The 22,500-nt window shown below is 34.2% G+C and overlaps 1 protein-coding gene across 14 annotated transcripts in view; it reads right to left on the bottom strand.

Annotated features, from left to right (window-relative positions):
• EHBP1 (EH domain binding protein 1) overlaps window positions 1-22,500 on the bottom strand; it is a 365,510-nt gene that overhangs the window by 48,676 nt on the left and 294,334 nt on the right. For 10 of the 14 annotated variants that reach the window (XM_045054259.1, XM_023251703.2, XM_045054260.1 and 7 more), the window contains 3 exons: window positions 12,650-12,797; window positions 4,179-4,286; window positions 823-947 (listed from right to left, as the gene is read on the bottom strand). In XM_045054259.1, the coding sequence (XP_044910194.1) occupies window positions 823-947; window positions 4,179-4,286; window positions 12,650-12,797 (381 nt within the window). The remainder of the gene's footprint in view (window positions 1-822; window positions 948-4,178; window positions 4,287-12,649; window positions 12,798-22,500) is intronic. The other 4 variants (XM_019827278.3, XM_019827279.3, XM_019827276.3 and 1 more) reach the window with 3 other exon arrangements.

Raw genomic sequence — 22,500 nt, 5'->3', positions numbered from 1 at the left:
TATTCTTAGGCCAGCATCATTCTGCATTAAATCCACTGCAGAAAGCTAAATTGAACGCAAAAAATCAGACCTGATCCAGGCTTCCTTTTGTTCAAAGATAGAGACCAAAAGTCCTCTGGTGCTGCCACACACTTTCATCACCAATTTATAGAAACCAACAGTATAAGGGAAAAGCAATGAAAGTCATTGTTTTGGGACTTCAAAGCATCTGTGTGTCAGAGGAAGGAAATCCTTTCAGTCAGCAGGGCAGTCCCCATAGTCCGCAGGTGGGTGAAAAGTTATACAGGACTAGAAGTGCCCTAAAGCTACAGAAATATTAATTATGCCATGAGAGGAAAAGAAGGACGGCTTGCTGAGGATAGTATAAATAGCCTAAATAATAATAATCTTCATGTGACATTTGGCTAAAATATTACTTATACAAGTTAAGATTCATATTGGCACACTACTTGCAAGTATCTTTGTATACAATCACATACCATCTTCAGTTATTAATTAACATTAATTCTAATTCATCTAAACAGGTCAGAGGTTGAGGGTAATAGAAAAAATGCTGGAATTCTCTTAGCAATATTCTTCCTAGCAAATATATATACATATAGAAGTTGAAAACAGTTTCTACACTCATGAACACAACAAATTAAAGTAGTAGTTTCTCTGGAAAGCAGTGATTACCATATTGCTACTTAATTGATTTGCTATTCAATAAAAAATGTCTATCTTAATCTTAATGTGAAGAACTTGTAAGAAATTGATTTTAGGTTTATAAGGTGCCAGTGGAAGCTAGAATGCACACAGAGACAAATATTTTAAACAATTTACCTTAATGTCTTGCTCTGAGCTCTCAGTTATAGCTTTCTGTGCAGCACTGGAAAGTGAATTTGCCACCTGTGGCTGAGCCTCTAGGAGCTTCTTTAGCTTCAAGTCCACCAACTTAGTGTTTTGTTCTGTTAAATACACAAATACTATGAATAACTGAGATGCACTGAGATATGTAGGCTATCAATTTAGGAGACATCACAAAAATATTACTATATTTTTAAAAAAGACATTAGATTTGTGAAGGAACCTATCAGACCTGACAAATGCACAACTCTTCATATATATATAAACTGTAATATATACTATATAACTATAGTATAAATGAGTAGTCTTTAGGTATGTTAACTATACATTTTTTAAATCGAGATACAATAGATATGTAACATTATATAAGTTTAATGTGTACAATGTGATTTGATACATTTATATAATGCAATATAATTACCACTGTAGCATTAGTTAACTCTTCTATCACATCATATAATTATCATTTCTTTTTTGTAGTGGGAACAACTAAGATATAATCTCTTAGCATATTCTTCATATACATGTATATATACACACACACACATATACATGTATATATAATCATATATATTTTTCTCCCCAAATCAGTCCCCTTAAAGAATATAGTCAATATACCTTAAGACCATTCAGTTGCATCATATAGTTAATAGTAGCTATGTTTACCTGAAAACCTAAGCCTGCATTCGATGTATACATTTATATAAGTAACTGCATAGGTTATACATAATAAAACAAACTATCTACAAAGTAGATATCTAAAAGGGGCAATACAATTTACTCTTGTTACATTATTTCATTTTCAATTCTTCTAGTATATTAAATTTATACACATAATACCATATTAAAACAAGTTCTCAACATGACTCAGTCATGTATACATTGTTGGAATCAATGTTTGAGTGTGTACATTTATACCCAGCATTGAAACAGGGCATATGTTTAACAAATACCTTAGAATTAGAGGGCAGAAACACAACAATCATATTTTGGAATATAATAATTATGGATAGAAATTTAAAATAAATAAAACATAGCTGCAACTTTTAAAATAAATAATTTCAAATTAATTTTAGCAAGTACACTAATCTTTAATAATAAAATAATTCAGAAACAAATGGAAACAAATAATTATATTTAAACAAATTCACTCAAAGGAACTGTTTAATAAAATGGTTGTTAAAAGACATGCCAACCATTTGGTGAATGATATTTTTCATAGAGATTAATAAGTTTTCTAATTATAAGACTCTTAATAAATGCTATTATCATTACTTTCATGCAAATTGGTCAGTTTATATTGCCAGGCTTCTCTTTTAAACAATATCTGATGAACTATGGTCAAATCAAGATAAAGATTAAACAATTTATTATTAAAACATTATGACTTTTATATACATATTAAAAAAAGAATTTTGGGGAAAATAAAGAAAGGCTCAAATTCATAAAACATGCTACGTGCTTCCAGATTCCAATTTGCACTCCTATTTCTTATTGCCATGAACTAAACTATAGTGTGGATTGGAAAGTCTGTCCTATGTACAGGCCAACACTTAGTGGCATGCCTGAGAGTTGTAAACAATGTTTTACTTAACTCCAAAACCAAAAAGACTGAGAGGTGTTTTGTTTGACATACAAGAAGTAGGAGTTTTTAAAAAGGACAAGAGTCAAGCTGGTTAACCCTAATATATATATTTTTAATGTGAATGGAAGTATTGGAAGTGTCACTTTCATTTTTTAAAAAATTTGTTTTATTATTTTTTTAAGTAATCTCTGTGTCTAACGTGGGGATCTAACTCATGACCCTGAGATGTAGAGTCACATGCTCTACCAACTAAGCCAGCCAGGTGCCCTTAGCCCTAATATTAACCAACCATTAAAGTAGCCCACCAAGTTGCTGTAACTAAAATGAGAAAATCCCCCCCACCTTACCTAAGAAATGGCTAATTTTTCCTATCTTCATACTCTACTGCAAAATCAGAAAATATGTATCATTTACTGTCAATGATTTTATACTTCCGTAAACTGAATCTTGAGGCTTTAATTCTATACCTATAAATGCCCTCAGCAGTAGTGTTACTGGTTTCTGATAAAGCCTTCAGTGGTGGTTGTGGTAAGGGAGTGGGTAAGCAACAACAATCTTTTCCAAAAAGAAAAAAGAAAAAAGAAATCTACTATATTTTAAATAGAAAGAAATAAAAGGTAGTCCTAATTTTGGGTTAAACATTTAAATTTTTTCCTTAAATATCAGCATCTTCCTGGATTTGCACAATTATAAATATACTGATTTCCATTTAGTAAAAGTGTAGCTTAACACTAGGCCATGAAGGAGTGACTGAGAAAGGGCATGGGTTTTCTTGGGTGCTCCCTAAAGTCAGGAAGTCTTTAGCTGATTATATTTTGGAGAAATAACAACAGGTTTCAAACAGAAGAAGAAATAAAACAGGTTAGCACTGCAGGAACATGCCAGGGTTAGGAAAAAGAATACCTGTTTTCACTCCCTTTAGATTTTTACAGGAAAAGATAAATATTAGGGACCTCACTTCCTCACTTTTAAGTCTAGAGAGATTGCCAAACACTTTTTACCGCTAGAAGAATTCAATTCAATAAGCATTTATGGAACCTCTCAGGTATACAAAGCTTTTGATTACTATCTGACGCTGACTTATAAAGGTAATGCATCTAGAACACTCAACTTTTAAAGCAAGAGTATTTTATATTTTAAACACCAACTCGGTGATTATTGGTATAATATTTACTGACATAAGATATGAGATTAATAGCAGTCTGTATAAGCAGTTTTCAAAGTGTCTTATTGTAATTAGTTATTAAATAGTGTAAATTAATTTATTAGTACTATGTAAATATTTAAAGTAAGCACAAAATTTGCAAAATAATATTACAAGTAAGACTATCAATTCTAAACCAAGTCAGAAAATCTGATCCATGGTTGAGGTTTACATTTGAAGTATTCCATAGATACTACATCTATACCTTACAACATCACATCAAAATATTTATGCTGAGATGGGAACCAATGTTTGAATGCCTATAAGTTGTCTCATATAACATAAAATATAAAAATGAACTTTAGTAAAAAGAGAATGCAAACTATAATTTATTCCAATTGTATTGCTAATTTTAACACTAAATCTAAAACAAAATAACATAAAATTGATGGAAAGTGGACTTAGCTAAATGATTTGTGAGGGCATAGGATGTAATAAAGCTACAGAAAGAATTTATTATCATTATTGATGAGGTAATAATAAAAATATAATTATAAAGTGTGCCATGCAGCAGGATGCAAAATATTTATAATTTGAAATTACCGGGAGTATCAAGGTCACTTTCTAAGTTAGTAAGTTCATCTCCACCTCCTACAACAAAGCCTTCAGGAATCTCCTCGTTAGTATCTATCTCAATATTATCATTTTCATCTGTAGGAACATGTAGCAATAATGTTAGTATATTATTCTATTTTATATCATTCATCCAAAACACTAAAGTAGAAAACCCAGTATTTTAATGACAGTTATTCAAATATAGTCTGACACAGATCAGCAAGAAATCAGTTTTAAGTCACTTTTCACTACTGGATTAACATTTGTATTTTACATTCATATGTCAAAGATGAATTGTCACATCAAAGAAGTTACAAAGGTTTTGACAATTTGTCACATGCGGTCTCTGAATCACTGAGCTCATCAAGTCCCTATATTTTAAAATGTAATGTGTAAGTAATCTCTAACAACAGACATACAAAAATAAAGCTGGTTTACTAATAAAGTCATCAAATAATATTTCTAGATTTCACCTTTTTAGCAGTTATGATATAAATGTATAAAGAAACAAATCCTTCTACATAAGCTTGTAGCTATATTTATATCATTTGTATGAAGCCTTGAGTGCTTTTCCACTATTAATGAATATTATCATGAAATCATTATGGATAAATTAAGAGACATGATTGAGACTGGAACAGACAGTACCTTATGCAAAAGAAAGTTCAGAAACAATTAGAACAGTACATCTTGGGAGACTGAAAGCTGAAAAAAGTTAGTATTGAAAATTAAATACACGGAAATGAGGAAGTCACGCTAGTTTTTATACACTTAGTAAAACGTTCTGGGTCACAATTAGTTGAGGTTTTTTTTTTTTTTTTTTTACATTAAAGTTTTTTTTTTTATATACTTTTTTCCTTTCTAAATCCAAGTGGTAAAACTGGGTTAAGTAATTTTGAATTTTATGCATTTGAAAAAGCACAGCAATAATCTGATTTGCAGGTAAGAGGTTTAGCTTTAAATTCTGTTACTGACAGGCAGTGTACCTTTTGGAGAAATGCCTGTCTAGCCCTGAAAGTTAAAGAATATCCCTACTACTCCACCATTAACCTTTTATTGGGCAACTTTTATCAATAATGAGGTATTCCAGCATCATTTCAAGTGAGAAATTCCAAAATTCTATACTTTTGGCTTCATCCTTCAATATTTGTCCTTTTCCCTGTATACCTTTGTGTCTGATTTTGGGCCTTCCCAAGTAAATACTTATTATGATCATTAATATTAATAACAATAGTTTACTTTTATTGAAGACATCCCACATACTATGTATGTCATTTATAAGAACACAACAAAGAAAAAAAAAAAGATTAATAAATTCCCCTAGGGAAAAACATTGCTAAATGCTTTCAAATTGCTAAGGCATTATACTTGGCTACATTATTTAAGTACAATCAGTTGAGAGATATTTTCTAATCAGTTGTGCTTATTAGCACAACTAATTTCATAAATGTTAGCATCTTCATTATCCTTAAAAATTCTTCTCTAAGTAATTTTGCAGTAAATGCGAATGAACAAGTATTTCCTGAGGACTAAAAAAGTGTTCATAAGACTTTCTTGTATTACTCTGTCAGAGATAGTTCACTATCAGTAGTTTTTAGAGTGTTGCTGCCAACTAGCCTCTACTAATTATTACTGACCATAATTAATCTAGAGTGAAAGCACATAATTCAACATTCATTCATTTATTTATTCCAGAAACTTCTACTACATATTGTATCTACAATTTACAAAACACTGCTAGATGTTGAGGAGATACCGAGTTTATCTTATTCTACCTTAAAGATATACGTTCAAGTGATTACAAAACCATATACAACAGGTAAGTGTTATGGGATAAAAATAAGTTACAGAGCAAATTCAAAAAATGAAAAGATTTCTCTTTGCCAACAGTACCAGGAATTGTTCTTCAGAAGCATTAACCTTTGAAGCATTTAACATTAAAAAAAATTTTTTTAACGTTTATTTATTTTTGGGAGAGAGAGAGAGAGAGACAGACAGAGCCTGAGCGGGGTAGGGGCAGAGAGAGGGAGACACAGAATCTGAAGCGGGCTCCAGGCTGTGAGCTGTCAGCACAGAGCCCAATGCAGAGCTTGAACTCATGAACTGTGAGATCATGACCTGAGCTGAAGTCAGACACTTACAGACTGAACCACCTAGGCACCTCCAAAGCATTTTAAAGGGAAATAATGTGAGTTAAGACTTGAAAGGTAAAACTGCAGAGAGCCTTGAAGGGCAGAATGGGAAGTTTAAATTTTACTTGTTAAGAATGGAGAGATACTGGTGTTCTAACATGATCAGCACTGAACTCTTTAAGAGTAGTCTATAAGGTAATTTTCTATCGAAGTGTCTTATTGTAATCAGTTGTGAAATATGTATAAAATAATTAATAGTAATATAAGCAATGAAGTTTATGACTTTTATAAATTACAATGGCTTTACTATTATTCTTAAAATATCACTCTTGCTTATAGTCTGATATGCCTTCCTATGTGAAAGAAAAAGGGGTCTAAGGATTGCCCACAGAAGTGTACAACGTATGTGACATCATCCTTGATGTGAGTGAGATTGCTGACCTAGATGTCAGACTGGAGAACTGAAAGGAAATCAAGGTCAGAGACTGTTATAACCTCCAGGCAAGCAGCACAGAGAGCCCAACCTAGTATACAAGAATTGGAAGTGGGTATAATGCAATTTGAAAACTACTGATGGGATACTGGGTGGTTGGGGAGAAATACTGAGAAGGAGAAGGGTGAAGCAGACATCAAAATTGACCCTCCAGTCTGAGTGACTAAAAGGATGGCATTGCTATGAAAAGAAATGCTAAGTCTGGAAATGTGGTCAGATATGGGTACTTTCAGTTTCCAGGGATATGCAGAAAATTGTATTTCCCTTCATTATCCATGTATACTGGGTTCCAGTGTCATGTTAAATAGGTGCCATTCATTTTATTTCCAGCTAAGTGAACTCTATTTACACTATCACTCATGGACAATGCTGAGTGTTTATATATGTATTGTTAACCTTAGATAAAAGGATTACTATTTGAGAAAGCAAGAGTAAAAAACTGATCTACGCAGCTCAAGTCTTCTTAAGAATGGATTTCTACTTTTCATTCCCTGATTTCAGTTTTAGCCCAATCCCTTGAATTCTTTTCAACAGTTACTGTTACAACACATTTCTTCACACCTGTGGTAATAGTCTAAATGCATTCTAGCAGAAACAAAGTGCATGTGTGTTTGTGAAAGATATTACATATTATGTGTATGACATCTATCTATCTATCTATCTATCTATCTATCTATCTATCTATCCATCCATCCATCCATCCATCCTTCCATCTTTATGGCTAATCACTGAAAACCCAGCGGGTGAGGATGGTAGAAAGTAAATTAGAGACCCAACAGAAATTGGTTTATAAATATGGCACATATAATGTATGTAGGAAAAGGTAAAAGGAGATTGGATAACACTGAGCAGCACTATAAGCAAAATGGGAATCCCAGTGATATGATTCACAGAACAGCAATAAGGCTAGTCTTACAACACTTATCATTTATAAATAAATTAAATGGAAAAACAGGGTATCTGGTGATGGTAAAAAAAGAATATCCACACTTTCACAAAAAGAAGCTGAAGTGATCATAAAAACATATTTAGAAAAAACTTCAGAAAATACGTTCAGAAAAAATTTTCTTACTTGTATCATGATTTTTTTAATTCTCACTGAAGTCTCCTATAAAATTAATAACTTGTTATTATAGGTAACAATATTTGTTATTCATAATATATATTATATGTAGTTATTTATAATATAACAATTATGAAACAAATATCAATGTTTGATAATAAAATCAAACATAAGACAGAAAACGCAATGCAAACATAATTATTAACAGAAGCTGAATATAAAAATTATTGAAGACCTACAATATTTCATTTTGGTTTAGCAAATTTAGATAAATCTATTTGCCATAACTGAAATGAAGATAAGACAGAATACAAACATATTCATGGACAAAATTAAAAAAAAAATTTCCTTTATACACTTGAAATGCAAAAACAAAGTAACACTATTTTATATAAATCAAAGAGAGGCAACAATGTCAGTGTAAAAGTTAAATGACACTAACCTAACTCAAACCAAAGTGATAAGCTATAGAATAAACACATATGTACAATGAATAAAATATATATATTTAATATACCATATAATAAAGATATGACATAATATAATCTTAAAACAAGATGGATACCTTTTTCCAAGTGTCAGTGGACCATTAACAAAAAGTTAATATTTAATTTGTCAAAATAAAAACTTATTAATTCCCAAAGCAGAAATTCAGGCCATACTCTCCAACCACAACACTATACAGTTAAAAATGAAAGTACCAAACTTTCTCCCCAAATACCTACACCTTGTCAAGTAAAGATCAATATAATAAAATGAACCCACAAGTTTGCTACATAGAACCAGGATTTCTTTTTAAGTGGATATTAATGTTTATTTTTGACAGAGAGACAGAGTGTGAGTGAGGGAGGGGCAGAGAGAGAGGGAGACACAGAATCCGAAGCAGGCTCCAGGCTCTGAGCTGTCAGCACAGAGCCCGATGCGGGGCTCAGACTCACAAGCTGTGAGACCATAACCTGGGCCAAAGTCCGACACTTAACTGACTGAGCCACCCAGGCGTCCCCTAGAACCAGGATTTTAAAATTATAGGTCTACAACTACAGAATGATGCAGAAATTGAAAAAAACATGTAGTATGCACAATATCACCTGATTCTCTCATATGCCCTAAAATTAAGTCAAAAGGAAGACAAGTAAAAGCTATAGCTCCTTGGACAGATATGATTCTGCTATTTCACAAGAATTAGGCTATTTCTGGTTGCAAGAGGATGCAAGTGGGTTGCTTGAATATATGGCTGTATACCTGGCTTAAAATGCTTTGTGTATATTTTCTGTGGACACCATGAAGCTGAATATGCCTCACTTCAAACTTATTAAGTTTCCTTTCCTCACAAAGGCAGGTTGAGAAAACGTGCTGCTTGAGAAAAGCAAAAAGCAAGTGTTTCAAGCAAGCATTGAGTCTGAGTAACAATCGTGTTTAACACATTCCCCAGGCCATGCTTCCACATTATTATTTCAACTCTTGACCACTCCCTCCGTTGTTCCTCTGGATCACTGCTTCCAAAATCTTCCCATCCTCATCCTCCATCTAGGCTGGTCCCTACTAATTTCTCTCCCCTTTCACACTATTCCTTATTCAGACCTGATGATTCCCACTAGACAGTGGAAGAGTAGATACTAATTTGTTAATTTTCCCCCTGACTTATCAACCTCATAAGGTCATTTTCCCTTAGGAATTAGACTCTTGTGAATCCAAGTGAATTTCTAATTTGCTATGCAAAGGTCAGCAAACTATAGCATGGGGGCAAAATCTAGCCCACTATAGTTTTGGGGCAAATAACTAGCACATCCATTAATTTACATAATGTTCAAGGCTACTTTCAGGTAACAAGGGCAGAAGTGAATAGTTTAAATAGAGACCATATGGCCTTCAAAGCCTAAAATATCTACTCTAGCTCCCCCCCCCCTTTTTAAACATTTTATTTATTTTTGAGAGAGAGAGAGAGAGAGAGAGAGAGAGAGAGAGAGAGAGAGAGAGAGGGAGGGGCAGAGAAAGACAGAGACAGAATCTGAAGCAGGCTCCAGGTTTTGAGCTATCAGCACAGAGCCTGATGCAAGGCTTGAACTCACAAACTGTGAGATCATGACCTGAGCCGAAGTCAGACGCTTAACCAACTGAGCCACCCAGGCGCCCCTCCACTCTAGCCTTTTTCAGGAAGTTTGCTAAACCCTGGCCTAGCGCAGTGACTATCGTGGCTCACTAGATTAATGCGTATGTATAATGGTTGAATTTCAGGCAGGAATTTTACCCTCTGCCTTGTCCTAAAGGTCTCTTCCCCTACTCCCAGCCTCAACAGCTTCTGAGCAGACCTAGTCTGCTCCATATTTATGAAGACAGACTGATATCCATCAGGCAATAGCCCTGTTCCACTTGTAGTAGGTCAACCTTAGCTCTGATTAAGAGCCTACCATCTGATATGTGGCTGCCTTCAATATCCAAAATACAGTGTATCCCACAGGTGAAATGGATCCTGATCACTCTGGTTCTTAGGGAACACAGTCTAGCTTCGACAAGTCTTCATAAGGTATCTGGTGAATCCCATCCCATCTTCATTTCACCTGGCTTTCCCTGTTCTAGTCTACACTTCTTTGCTAGAATGAATCTAATCCTGGATTCTGCAGGTCCAATCCTCACTTGTCTTTAATTTACTTTGTTGACTGTTGACTGTTAAATGATGCCAAAATCAGGTCTTCACATTCCCTAGTTACCAAGTAGGGAAGATATGCATTCTTTGGGTTGTCACACTGATGGAAGTCTCTCCATCTAGTCTAGTCCTGGCTTAGCCTCAACTGGAATTGGATGTTAGTGTTAAGACGAATTACACAGATGACCCTTCCTATGACTCTCCACAGATGCAGAAAAGCTTGGCTTTGACTATTAGAAGGCAAATACCTGATTGATGGGGGCAAAGAGTTTATCCATAAAAATAAAATAGATTTAAAAGATATAAAAATAGATACAAGAAAGAAAAAATGAATTATCAGTGTGCTTGAGTCTTCTAAACAGTAGATTAAGTGCCACCTTAGACTAGGAGGAGAAAGAAAAAATGAGAAGGGATAAAGTTGGTAGAGCTCATCAAAAGAACAGATCAGGAGGGTACTACATGGACAAGAGAGCATTGAGAGACAGTCAGCACCAGTGCTGGAGAAGACTTGAGAGTGACTCCACTCATGGTCTATGATAACGCCTTTGTTGTTCTCCAGTGACATCTGCCTGAACTCTGAGGCTTCATTTTAATATTAACCAAACTATCTACAAATAGTAATAATTAATAATTAAAACTTTTAATTCTTAGCCTTCCCAGAGTTTACAGCTTATTTAAAATAGTGTTATTATTTGCTCACCACTGAGAAAAAAATAAGAGAGACACTGGATACCTCTCTATCCTATTATTACTGTTCTCCTATGGGTTTATAATGCCACAGGAAGGGAGCATTAGTAGTTTTAGAACACTTTATCTGAAGGGTTAAGAATATAAATTTTTTTCTGTATTCCAAGATACAAGGAGGCAAAGATTTTTACAACTTACTTAGAATACCTGGAATTTTTCTGATACCAAAGAAACATCTTGTTATTAATAGTTATAAAAGCAAATTATGATAGTATTATATAAGTGTGTAGCCATGAGTAGTTGCTGATGCTACTATAAAACTGTAGTAAGAGAGGGTAGAAATTGCATTAAAAATTCTGAGTGATGGGAGTTGAAAAGTAAGATGAAGGCTTTAAGAAGATAAAAACATTCTGACAAGACCAGAGGAACAGACACACAGCTGTTTAGGGAAGCAGCTTTCAGATTTATGAGACATAAAGCTACATGCTACAGGCATTAGCTGGCATTCTCTACAACACTAAGTTTTTAATATAAGGAATCAACTAGAAATAACAGCAGTAAATTTCAGTTTACTTAGAAGAAACTTATCATCAACCTAGAAATAGCTTACCTCTGCTACAGTTCTCTATGGTCTTATTCAAGTCCACACTTGCCTACTCTTCAGAGTGATCCTAGCATTCTAAGATTAACTAAGGACAAGTACCTGGCATGTTTTGGTAGATAAATAGGTTATACACCTTTGGAAAAAAAAAAAAAAAGACAAAAACCCACAAGCCTCTTGAATATACTCCTCTTAAACAAAAATGCAAAAAGTTCCAAGTTAAAGATGCCCAAGGTGAGCATTAAGAGGCAAAACCAAAATTGCCTTTAATTATATACGTAATCCTTGTCCCAACATCAAGCTTAGAATAATTTCTGCGGATACTGAAGAAGACCTTCTTAGAATAAGGAGACTAAGAAGAAATGGATATGGGACTTACTCAAAATTCTTCCATGTCAGGCTATAAGGCCAGATAATTGTTAAAGCTACTTTCTAAAGATCTAATTCAAAGCAAAACTCTTTCATGCCAAAGCTCACCACTAACAAGTCTTGTGACCTAGGTGTTGAGGACCTGATTGCATTTTACTCACTCCTAACTATAATTAATGAGGATAGTAATGGGGAATCATAAACCAAAGTCTAGATGAGTTTTTTCCCAAATCATATTTTAAGAAAGTACTTCTAAGAAAGTAAAAATTAAGCCAAAAAGTTGATTTGGAAAACAGCAAGAGTTATCATCTGATTTACTAAGCTTCCTATAGGTTCTTTGCAACATATCAAAAGGTTAGAAACTTTATGTATTTGATGCAACATTTTGAAGTAAGAATAAAAAGTCCCAAAAGGTCCACTGCAGATTTCTAGGTTGTCTGTAGAATATGATACAAGATTCTTTAACTCACCTCCAGATGCCTTTGACCTTTCTTTCAACTTTTCTGCAGCCATTTCACCATAGCTGGGAAGTTCTGACATCTTCACTCCAGATCGAGCTTCTGCTATTAGCTGACGAGCTCTCTCTCTCAGCTGCCGACGTCGCTCTTCATCTTGCTGCTAAGATATATTGAACAGTTGCCAACTCAGTAATTGACAGAAATGCAATTTCATTTTCAATCTGATCATCATGATAGTAACTGGTTTACAGCATGGTGCTTGGCCCACATTATAAATAAGATGCTCTATATCAGTTGGATGTCACACCATTTTTAAAAGACATCCTACAATCAGATTTTTAAAAAAATATTTACAAATTATTGTATTAAAATGTCTGCTAAAAATTCAAACTAGCCTTTAAAGAATGCTTGGCAATATTTATTATTGAGAAAATAGAAGGGGCTACTGTTAACAAAATAATCAGGCTTATAGAAAAAAAGAATACCAAAAACAATTTCAATTAATACCTTATTTTTATAAAATAGAATTTAACTTGCTGTTTTCTAATAAAGGTATAGAGCACTAATAGACATCTCTGATAGCAGAAAAGGCTGCTACACTACATGATCAAATATATGAAACAGAATTTTTAGGGGGCTGGAGTAGAAATGGAGACATTATATTAGTTCCACAAGTCATAGTTGTTGGCAGTTTTAAAATCAGAATTGGATAACTGATATACTATCCCCATTCCTAAGTCTCTCTTCTCTTAAATGCTCATTAAGAAGGCAAAATAAGGGGCGCCTGGGTGGCTCCGTCGTTTGGGCGGCCGACTTTGGCTCAGGTCATGATCTCGCGGTGAGTTGGAGCCCCGCGTCAGGCTCTGTGCTGACAGCTCAGAGCCTGGAGCCTGTTTCAGATTCTGTGTCTCCCTCTCTCTGACCCTCCCCCATTCATGCTCTGTCTCTCTCTGTCTCAAAAATAAATAAACAGTAAAAAAAAATTAAAAAAAAAAGAAAAAAGGCAAAATAAAATCTAATGTGTTTTTTTAAATATTTAAGTAAAAACTACAGAATATTAAATAACTAAAATTTCTGCCTACTAAAAAAGGAGTATTATGAATTATAATAATTGACATGAATTTATAAATTGCTTTATAAACTGGAAAATATATAAAATAAGGCATCATAACAAAACAAAGCCTGAAACAATGTGGCTTCAACATATCCTTACAGTGCTATCTTCCCTTAACATCTCCCAACCTCCATAAAAGTTCACATCTATTTATATAGAATTGCTTGTGTAGTGTAGTTTCATGTACCTAGGAATTTGAATATGTCATTTCCTCTTGGAATGTTCTTCTCTCATTTGATTTAACTCCTACCCATTTTTCAAGATTCAGTTTAAATCCACTAAATTTCCCAACTATTCTTCCCTCCTCCCCACTGGTGGAATAAAGTCTCCTTTATCTATGTTACTATAGTACTGTGTGTGTGTGTGTGTGTGTGTGTGATTACTTTTGAAACTATTTGTCAAGTTACATTTTAACTCTGTACAAATGCCTCCTTCTCAACAGAACTGACTTCAGATTCTGTGTTTCCCTCTCTCTGCCCCTCTGCTTGTGTTCTCTCTCAAAAATAAATAGACAAACATTTTTCTAAAAGTTTGGTTTTGTGTGTTGTGTTTTTTTATTTGTTTATTTGGTGTCTAGGAGAATGACCAATCACAGGTGTCACTTGAGAAAGATGAATCTAACAATAGTATACAAGATAGGGTGGCATAGAGAAACTGGAAAGAGTCTAGGTAGGAGGCTCTTATAATAGTCCAAGGAAGATGTAATGAGATCCAGAAGTAGGATGATGCTGAAATGAGAGAGACATTGTAAGAATATATTAGAGGTAGAACTGGTACCTATACCAATTCTTGGTAACTGATTAGATGTGGAGGGAAGAAAGAAGTTGACTCAGAAGTTTTAAACTTGGGCAACTAGCAAAACTGTGGCACTAAAAATAAAAATAGATAAACTAACGAACAATAGGAAGGGAGGGAGAGGACATTTGGGGTAAGAGATGGTAGTCAGAAGTTAGGTGGGTCACTGGGTTGGAGAGACCGCCTGGACATCTGAGTGAAGATGTTAGGTGGTAGATGGGAAAGTGAAATTCATGTTAAGAAGTGAAGCCAAACTAGGACTATAGAGCTGAAATCACGGGGATAAATCAAAGTGTTTAAAGAGACACTATGAAGAAAAAGGGCAGCTACTGACTGAAACGTGGAAAATATCTGTATTCAGATGAGAAGAGAAAAGGAGATAGATACAGAGAAGAACTAGAACACTCATGTATCAGGAGATAAAGGGAACAAACAACTGTAGTAAATGTGATAGGTTAGTGAGTCTGAATGTTAAAAAGGGCAACCAAACTCAGTAGGCAATATTATTAGGAACAGAGGAAGATAACAGATTGGTGGAGCTCAAACCTAGGCAATTCTTTCACACATTTTGAGATGGCTAGAAATGAGAGCTGTCAAGATTAATAGGAGTAGATTAATAGGGGTATCAAATGGACCCAGAGACATGCTTGAAGCTCCTAGTGAACAAACTGAAACAATTTCAGTATCAAAAAGCACAATGACTGCTGTGAATTGAATCAATGAAATCACACATTGAATCAATGAAAAGTCATCAATTCAATGTGATAGTCAAAAAGTTCTTAGATGGGGGTTCCTGACTCAGTTGGTAGAGCATGTGACTGTCAATCTTGGGGTCATGAGTTTGAGTCCCACGTTAGGCGTAGAAAAAAAAGATTTGTGAAAAAAAAAAAAGAAATGAGGAAAAGAATAAAGGGAAAACAAATTTTTAAGTTTCTTAGAAGGATGTATTAATTCATTTGAGTCAGCTTTTAAAATAACTCCTCTGAAAATTGGCAATTAGAGGAAAAGAATCCAGCAATTATCTTGTCCTGCCAGTAAAAACTCACTTTTAGGGTAACTAAATAGTCCCAGCCAATGAAAAAAAGCTCTATATTATAAAATAATACCACCTATAATTTTTAAAAGGTAAGATTACAAAAACATAACTTTGCCATTCATAAAAGAATGACTCCGGCATGGATTATCAACAGCTATTTAAGCTCTTTGATATATGTCTGATGGGAAACTAGATAGTCATATTATGTTGTGGCAGACTATATTTTCCAAAGATAGCCATTAGAGTGTTTTTCATTCCACATGTTCTCTGCAATGTGACTTTACTCCCTCATTAAGAGGTAAAATTTAATTCCTCCCCCCTTGAATCTGGGCCAGCTTTAGTGACTTGTATTATAATCAGTAGAACATGTCAGTGTTGTGGGTGATTTCCAAGGCTTGGTAGAAAAGGCCATATCCTTTTTGCCCAGTTCTCTTGAAATTCCTGCATTTTTTACTTTCTGGGAACCCAGCTGTCATGCCAGCGAAGTTAAGCCTTGAGTCTCCTTGGCCCATGTACCAGACATGTGAATGAAGAAGCCTTCAGAAGATGTCAGCCTTTAGCCATTTTGAGTCAACCCCAAGGGTCAAGTTTTCCTAGTGGAGGCCCCAGACAATATGCAACAGAGACAAAGCATCCCCAGTGTGTCCCGTCTGAAGTCCTGACCCACAGAATCTGTGAGCATAAAAATAATTTTTTTTTTAATACCACCAAGTTTGGGGTAGCTTTTACACAGCAATAGTAATTGGAACATATGCTTAAGAAACACCACACAGATTATTTCCTAGTGGCAAGGAGAAAGCCTACTCGTAAATGGAGAGATCAGAATGAAATCAGGGATTAGGGGACACTAATCTATTGGTCAGTCTTGGCATCATTAATGATGGGTCAACCATATGTTATATGTTTTTTGATGTGAAGCACGTGAAACGCACATCACCAATAATATTCTAGCGCAAATGTTTAAAATGAATCCACTAAGCCTTTCAATATAACTTCCAATTTATCATATACACAGGGGATAGAAAAACATGATAAATGACACAGCAAGGAAGCAACCAAGTAAATCTAGAAGGTATGACATTGAGGATAAATGACCTGGTCATTTTAATAAGAAAGGTACAAAAATAAGCACACAACAAAAACCAACTAACCAATCACCATCACCACCAAAAGAAACCTAACTGTATAGTCCTATTTGTATAGATACAACATATAATCCCAGGTTAGCTAGTAGTTTGGACAAACCAGCTGTAAGGGCCATTGCTGAATCAATTACAAAAATTTGAACATAACCATCGTACTAAATGAGAGGAAATGCAATTTGACTGAAAAAAAAATAATTTATGTAGTAATAACCTCATTTTATCATTTTGGCAAAATAAATACACATACATATGTAGAGAAAAAGACTTCAAAGGGTATTCACAAAGTTGGTATGATGGAGATATCTAGGTGTGGAAATGTGATATTTTTGTTTTCTTACTTTCATTTGTCTGCATTTACTAATTTCCAATAATATACATGTACTACTCTTATAATAAAAGTTATTTTAAAAAATAATCTGGGGAGAAGGAAGGAAAAGATGAGATAGCAGGTTTCCTAGGGTGGGTGGTAGTTGTGGTGGGAGCAAAAGAAGAGAGATTTAACATTCAAGGGAAATTGTCCTAGTATTTAGAGACACAAGCTTCTTTGTAGTTAGAGGAGTAGAATGCACTGGGCAGGGTGAGACTGAAGACGGGAAAAGAAAATAATATGCATAAATCCTCAATTCACTACTAATATTTCAGAACGTGGAAAATATCAAGCTCAATAATGATGATTCTGGTAATGGCTGCTGAATATTTCTTAGCTTTTATGTGCTAAGTGCTGTATATGCATGATCTCATTTAATTTTCACACCCTGATTTTTACCAATGAGTATATTTAGGTTTAGAATTCTAAATTCACGCCAACTAGACCTGATGTCAGAACTGGGAGTCCAGCCCGGGTCTGTCTGAGTACAGAGGCCTTGCTCTTAACCACCAAACTATTTGATCCCCAAAAGTATCAAATTACATGACCAACTGAGGAAAATTGAGCTTTTACTGAACTTTCATCTTTCAAACTTAAGAAAAGTTAAGAGTGCTAATAAAAACCATTATTTGATATGCCTCAGGCAACTGGGTTTAAGTGAATTTCACTGCGTGAATAATAACTTCTTGCAGAGCTGGAATTTGGTGATTCAGACTAAGATGAAGTGGTCTTGGGTCATCTTAACTGAGTTAAAATGAAATAAATGATTCTACCTTTCCAAATATGAAATGGGAACCTAATTTTTTTTTCTCACAAGCTACTACCTCTTCTTGGTCTCCCACCTCCCCCAATAATACTCCTATCTGCAAATGTTTCTGAGAGCTTACCAAGAGTGCAATTTAACACAGGCAATCATTAATAAAACCAACTCTAAATACTAATTAGGGACACTTTATCAATTTCCATGTAAATTGTTTGTTTGTACCTATTTACCCGTCATTGTTCTCTATACAATAGAAAAAATGCAAATGAACAAATCAGAATGCAGCCCTAATGGGACTTTCTGTTTATAACCATTAGCCCAGAGGTGTGCTGTAATTCAATTCTCAAGTAGCAAGATTTAGCCTCATTAACAGACTGCAAGGGCAGGTTACAACTCATAAAACCCTACAGTAAACAAAGTTTATGGACACAGCACAAAATCTTGAGCCTGATTGACAGAATTCTAGTTCCCTATCAGATTGCCTTGATTTACTTTTCCACTAATGTCCTAACACCACAGAGACAATTTTGCTTGGGCCTAGAGCTCTCCAGTGGGATGGCATATCTGTGTTGTTTGTTTTCTTACCCATTAACTTCCCTTAAGACAAAGAACCAACTGAGAAAATAGAAGTTAATTGTTAAGGTCAAAAGGAAAAGCTTGTAATTATAGCAATTGATTATGCAACAATTTTTAATTTAATTGATAATATTAATGTCCAGATCCATTATAAGAAAAACTATTTCATTTTAATTTTTATATACAAGCTCCATTAGAAGTTGATTTTTGCAGTAATATTTACAGACTAGTTAGCAACAAAATCTATCGATCTTTTACTCAGAAGAGACATACTGTTTATGTCAAAGGAACAAAATGACTAGGCAGTAAGGACGATGAGTTTTTTTGTATGGTATTCAGCACAAACTGCTCAAATATGTAGATAATGAGTATTTCTGACAATAATGGTTTGTTTAAACCGACCCATGTGTTATTGCAATTTGTTCTGACTATCCTGCATTCAACAAAGACAAAAACTCACAGCTGGAAATAAATCATTTGTTTATTATGTCTGCTACAAAAAAAAAAAAAAAAAAAAAAAAGAGGAATCTTTTCACTGGGATGCAGAGGTAAGGTAACTCAGAAGACTGCTGTCATTAAAAAGAAAAAGTACACTTGAAAAATTGAACACATTAGGAAATTTATATATCTTCCATTTACCTGCCTAGTTTAAATAAACTTAAGTAAATTGAAGTAGTTAGGCTTCCTATTTCTATGAATGGGTCTGATGACATTTACCTTTTTCTATATAGTGTTATTTGGAATTAAACTACTATGTGGGATAGTCTAGCTTTTGTATAATGGATGCGCTCTTTGGAGGGTTTATAAAAGCTGCAATTTTGGAAGGCCTCCCTCCCCACAACCATCTTTTTATAAAACAAGTTATAACAGATTTTTTAGTAAATACTACCTCTGTGCCTGCACACAGTATTTTCACACATGTTGTCTCATTTCGTAGTCAGAATTCTGCAAGGTAAATTACTATCTCTCTGATTTGACAGAAATTGAATCACACTTAAATACACTGCCCAAGGTCATATATCTTGTAAATGGCATAGTAAAAATGAAAAATCATTGTCTGATTTCAAAGCATCAGTCGTATCTATCACATAACTGGTGTTCAGAGAATGTTTCTGAGGCCCTACTGTTAAATTGTGATTTTTTTTTTAAAAACCCAGTTTTTTACTTATTCTTGGGCTTTACAAATCAGTAACCCTATGTGCTACTGAATACACAGAGATGAGGAGAAACTAACTTACTTATATTCATTCAAAACTTAGGTTCCCAACCTTAAATTATAAGCCTTCACAAAAGTGCTGAACATAGTGCGTTTCAGCTTTACTTTTCTCTTTGCTAACATCTTCAGGATCAGGCAAGAGTCTTGTTCTGGTGCAAAGAGCTTGTATTTCAATACAACAAGTATAAGTATTTTCAAATACAGAAAATGGATCAGAACTAACCACTCTGGACATGAATTGAAAAAATATTTAGTCCACCTCACAAGATATCAAGTTACTATTTTCCTTATCATTCTGAAATGGTCTGCAATCTGCCATAGATAGATGCACTAGTAAAACTTGAACAATTTAAGGACAAACTCTTCAAGAATAAGTAATGTAATTCCTTGTTTCCTTTCCATAAAAATGTATTGGTATGCAATTTTTATATTTCACAGTTCACCGACATCTAGGCAAGCTTTCTTCCACTGCTTCAATGGTGCTACTTTTAATTTTATCCTCCTTAGTCGTAGTAATTAAAGTGATCAGCAGTGGCATCCCAGCGGCTTTGACACAGCTACAACCCCCTAGCAGACTTTTGCTTTTAAGGGGAAGGGGAAGAAAAAGACTAGAGTTTCATTTCACAGAGAAAAAGAAAATCAAGCTTCTCCCAATCCTCAACTTCATTCAATTGTTCTTTCAGCAGCCTTTGGATCTTAAGAATCAAATAAAAATGGCTGCCATGGGGGGTCCTTTTTATACTTGCTGCAAATGTCACCAACTGACATTACTCCAGCCAAAAAATGATGCCATGGATTTGTGAAGGTGAATTAGAACATGAGAAACTGTCAGTGTAGCTGCTGAGATCATTACCCACCCATGGGTGTCCTTCATAACACTAGATATTTTTATTCAGTCAGTTGAAAAATACAGATTGAAAAGTCTTTCTATCTAAGAAACATGTCTATACACATTTTCATGAAATAAGCTTTAACAAAACTAAAAATACATTATTTCAAATAATGTAGTTTGCATCTTTTGCTCATTAAATTTGTGTTTATAGCAGAACAAAGCACCCTATTTCTCACAACAAACCCATGATTCCATATCCTTTACGACCCTTAATAACAAAATATTTTGTGCTTAACTGTGTTACTTTCAGTCTTAGTAACTGGACTTTTATTAATCGGGTTAAACACATTTAACTTATCTAATTATTTTTTTACAAATGCTTTACTTAATACAGCTAGTATTGCGCAAGATTCTGTTCTCAAAATGGTCCATGAAATTCCTCAATTTTATAGTAAACTAAGAGAAAGAACTTGACTGCCACCCTTTCATCATTAGACAGGAAGCAAGGCTCTGTTATTAGGCATTCAGAAAGGACAAAAAAAAAAAAAAAAATTCTGTGCTTGTCCAGAGGCAAGGATTACCAAAGTGCACCTATTCACTTGCTACTGAAGATAGGATGAAAATAAAAAATAAAATTACAAGATCTTTAAAGGTTTGGGTAGACTAGATATTTTACTGCCAGCTTGATCAGCTCTTGACTGAATAAATAGGATTTAGGGTGAAACATTACAACTGTTTAGCAGATCTTTTCAACCCAACTCAAACTTTTCTTATGCTGGTTTGTAATATAAGCAGACATGCTTATAAATGGCCACACCTGCTCATTTCTCTGGGGATGGCCTGATCTCTGTTTCTCTAACAAAGAAAGAAAGGGAAAAAAAATCAGCCTTTCTTGTTGCAAAACAGAGTGGAAAGTCAAAATCTTTCTCAAGTTTGCCCCATCTGGCCAGATTAAATCTTTGATCAACCCTGGGGATTACATTTATTTTTGTAGTAACTACTAAATTTTGGAGATTACATTTATTTTTGTAGCAACTACTAAATTTTGGATTTGTTTAAAATGCATAGGCAAAATATTAAACAAAATGTGAATTTAAGTTTAAGATCTTGTTTTTAATACAGGAGTAGAAAATATAAAAGGATTAAATCAGAAAAAAGAGACATGCATTTTAAGAATTTAGATTTCATTAGTATTCAATTCATGAAACTGAATATATCATACCCAAGTTTTTTATATATCTTTCTGTTTCAAGATGCAGCAACTATTGTTTTTTATTATAGCATCTGTTTTGCTTGAGTGCTGACATACCACGTTATACAAATAAAGAATTCTAAACACAAAACAGTATGACCAAGTTAATGTTGCTAAATGAGCCTTTCTGTAAGTATCTGGAAGCGATTTGGGATATAAAGTTTTATATTCTATGCCAGCGATCATTTTCTTTCCTTCATTAAACTAATATATATGAATTTCTAGTAAGCACTATATTTTTCTAGAAATAACTATTTTAGGATTATAAAAGTAATTATTTTGTGTTTTTGAAAACTTCAAATTGCATTAGCTGAACTAATGGAAATAGTTTGGGCCTACGAAAAGGACCCTTTGATAATTTAATTCCTCTTTTCTTTGTGAAATTGATAACTTCTTAGTTTAAAAAAATTATAAGAAAAAAAGAAGAATGGCTGACTAAGTAAGTATCACCTTGTGTTACATCCAAGGCCTCTTGCTGGTTGTCTGGCTGCTCTTTTGTAGGCAAAAAGGAGCTGAACGCTCTCTGGCTCCTTAGATCTGGCCCAACAAATGCACTGCCAGTCATGCACATGGATCTAGCTTAAAACCCAGTGTGAGCCTAAAAGAAGCCAGTCAGACTGGCACCTACTCATGCAGAAGGAGATAGATTTGTCATGACAGGCTGATTATTCAATGTAAAGAAACAGTTTAGCTTTTCTAATCTGGTACAAATACATCTTTCTCAGCAAAAAAAGTAAAAGGTCTAACAGTTCAAGTATTTAAAGTAA

The sequence above is a fragment of the Felis catus genome, chromosome A3 (assembly GCF_018350175.1).
Source record: "Felis catus isolate Fca126 chromosome A3, F.catus_Fca126_mat1.0, whole genome shotgun sequence".
NCBI lineage: Eukaryota > Metazoa > Chordata > Mammalia > Carnivora > Felidae > Felis > Felis catus.
The sequence above is the reverse complement of the archived record's forward strand: the minus strand, read 5'-3'. Positions and strand labels throughout refer to the sequence as shown.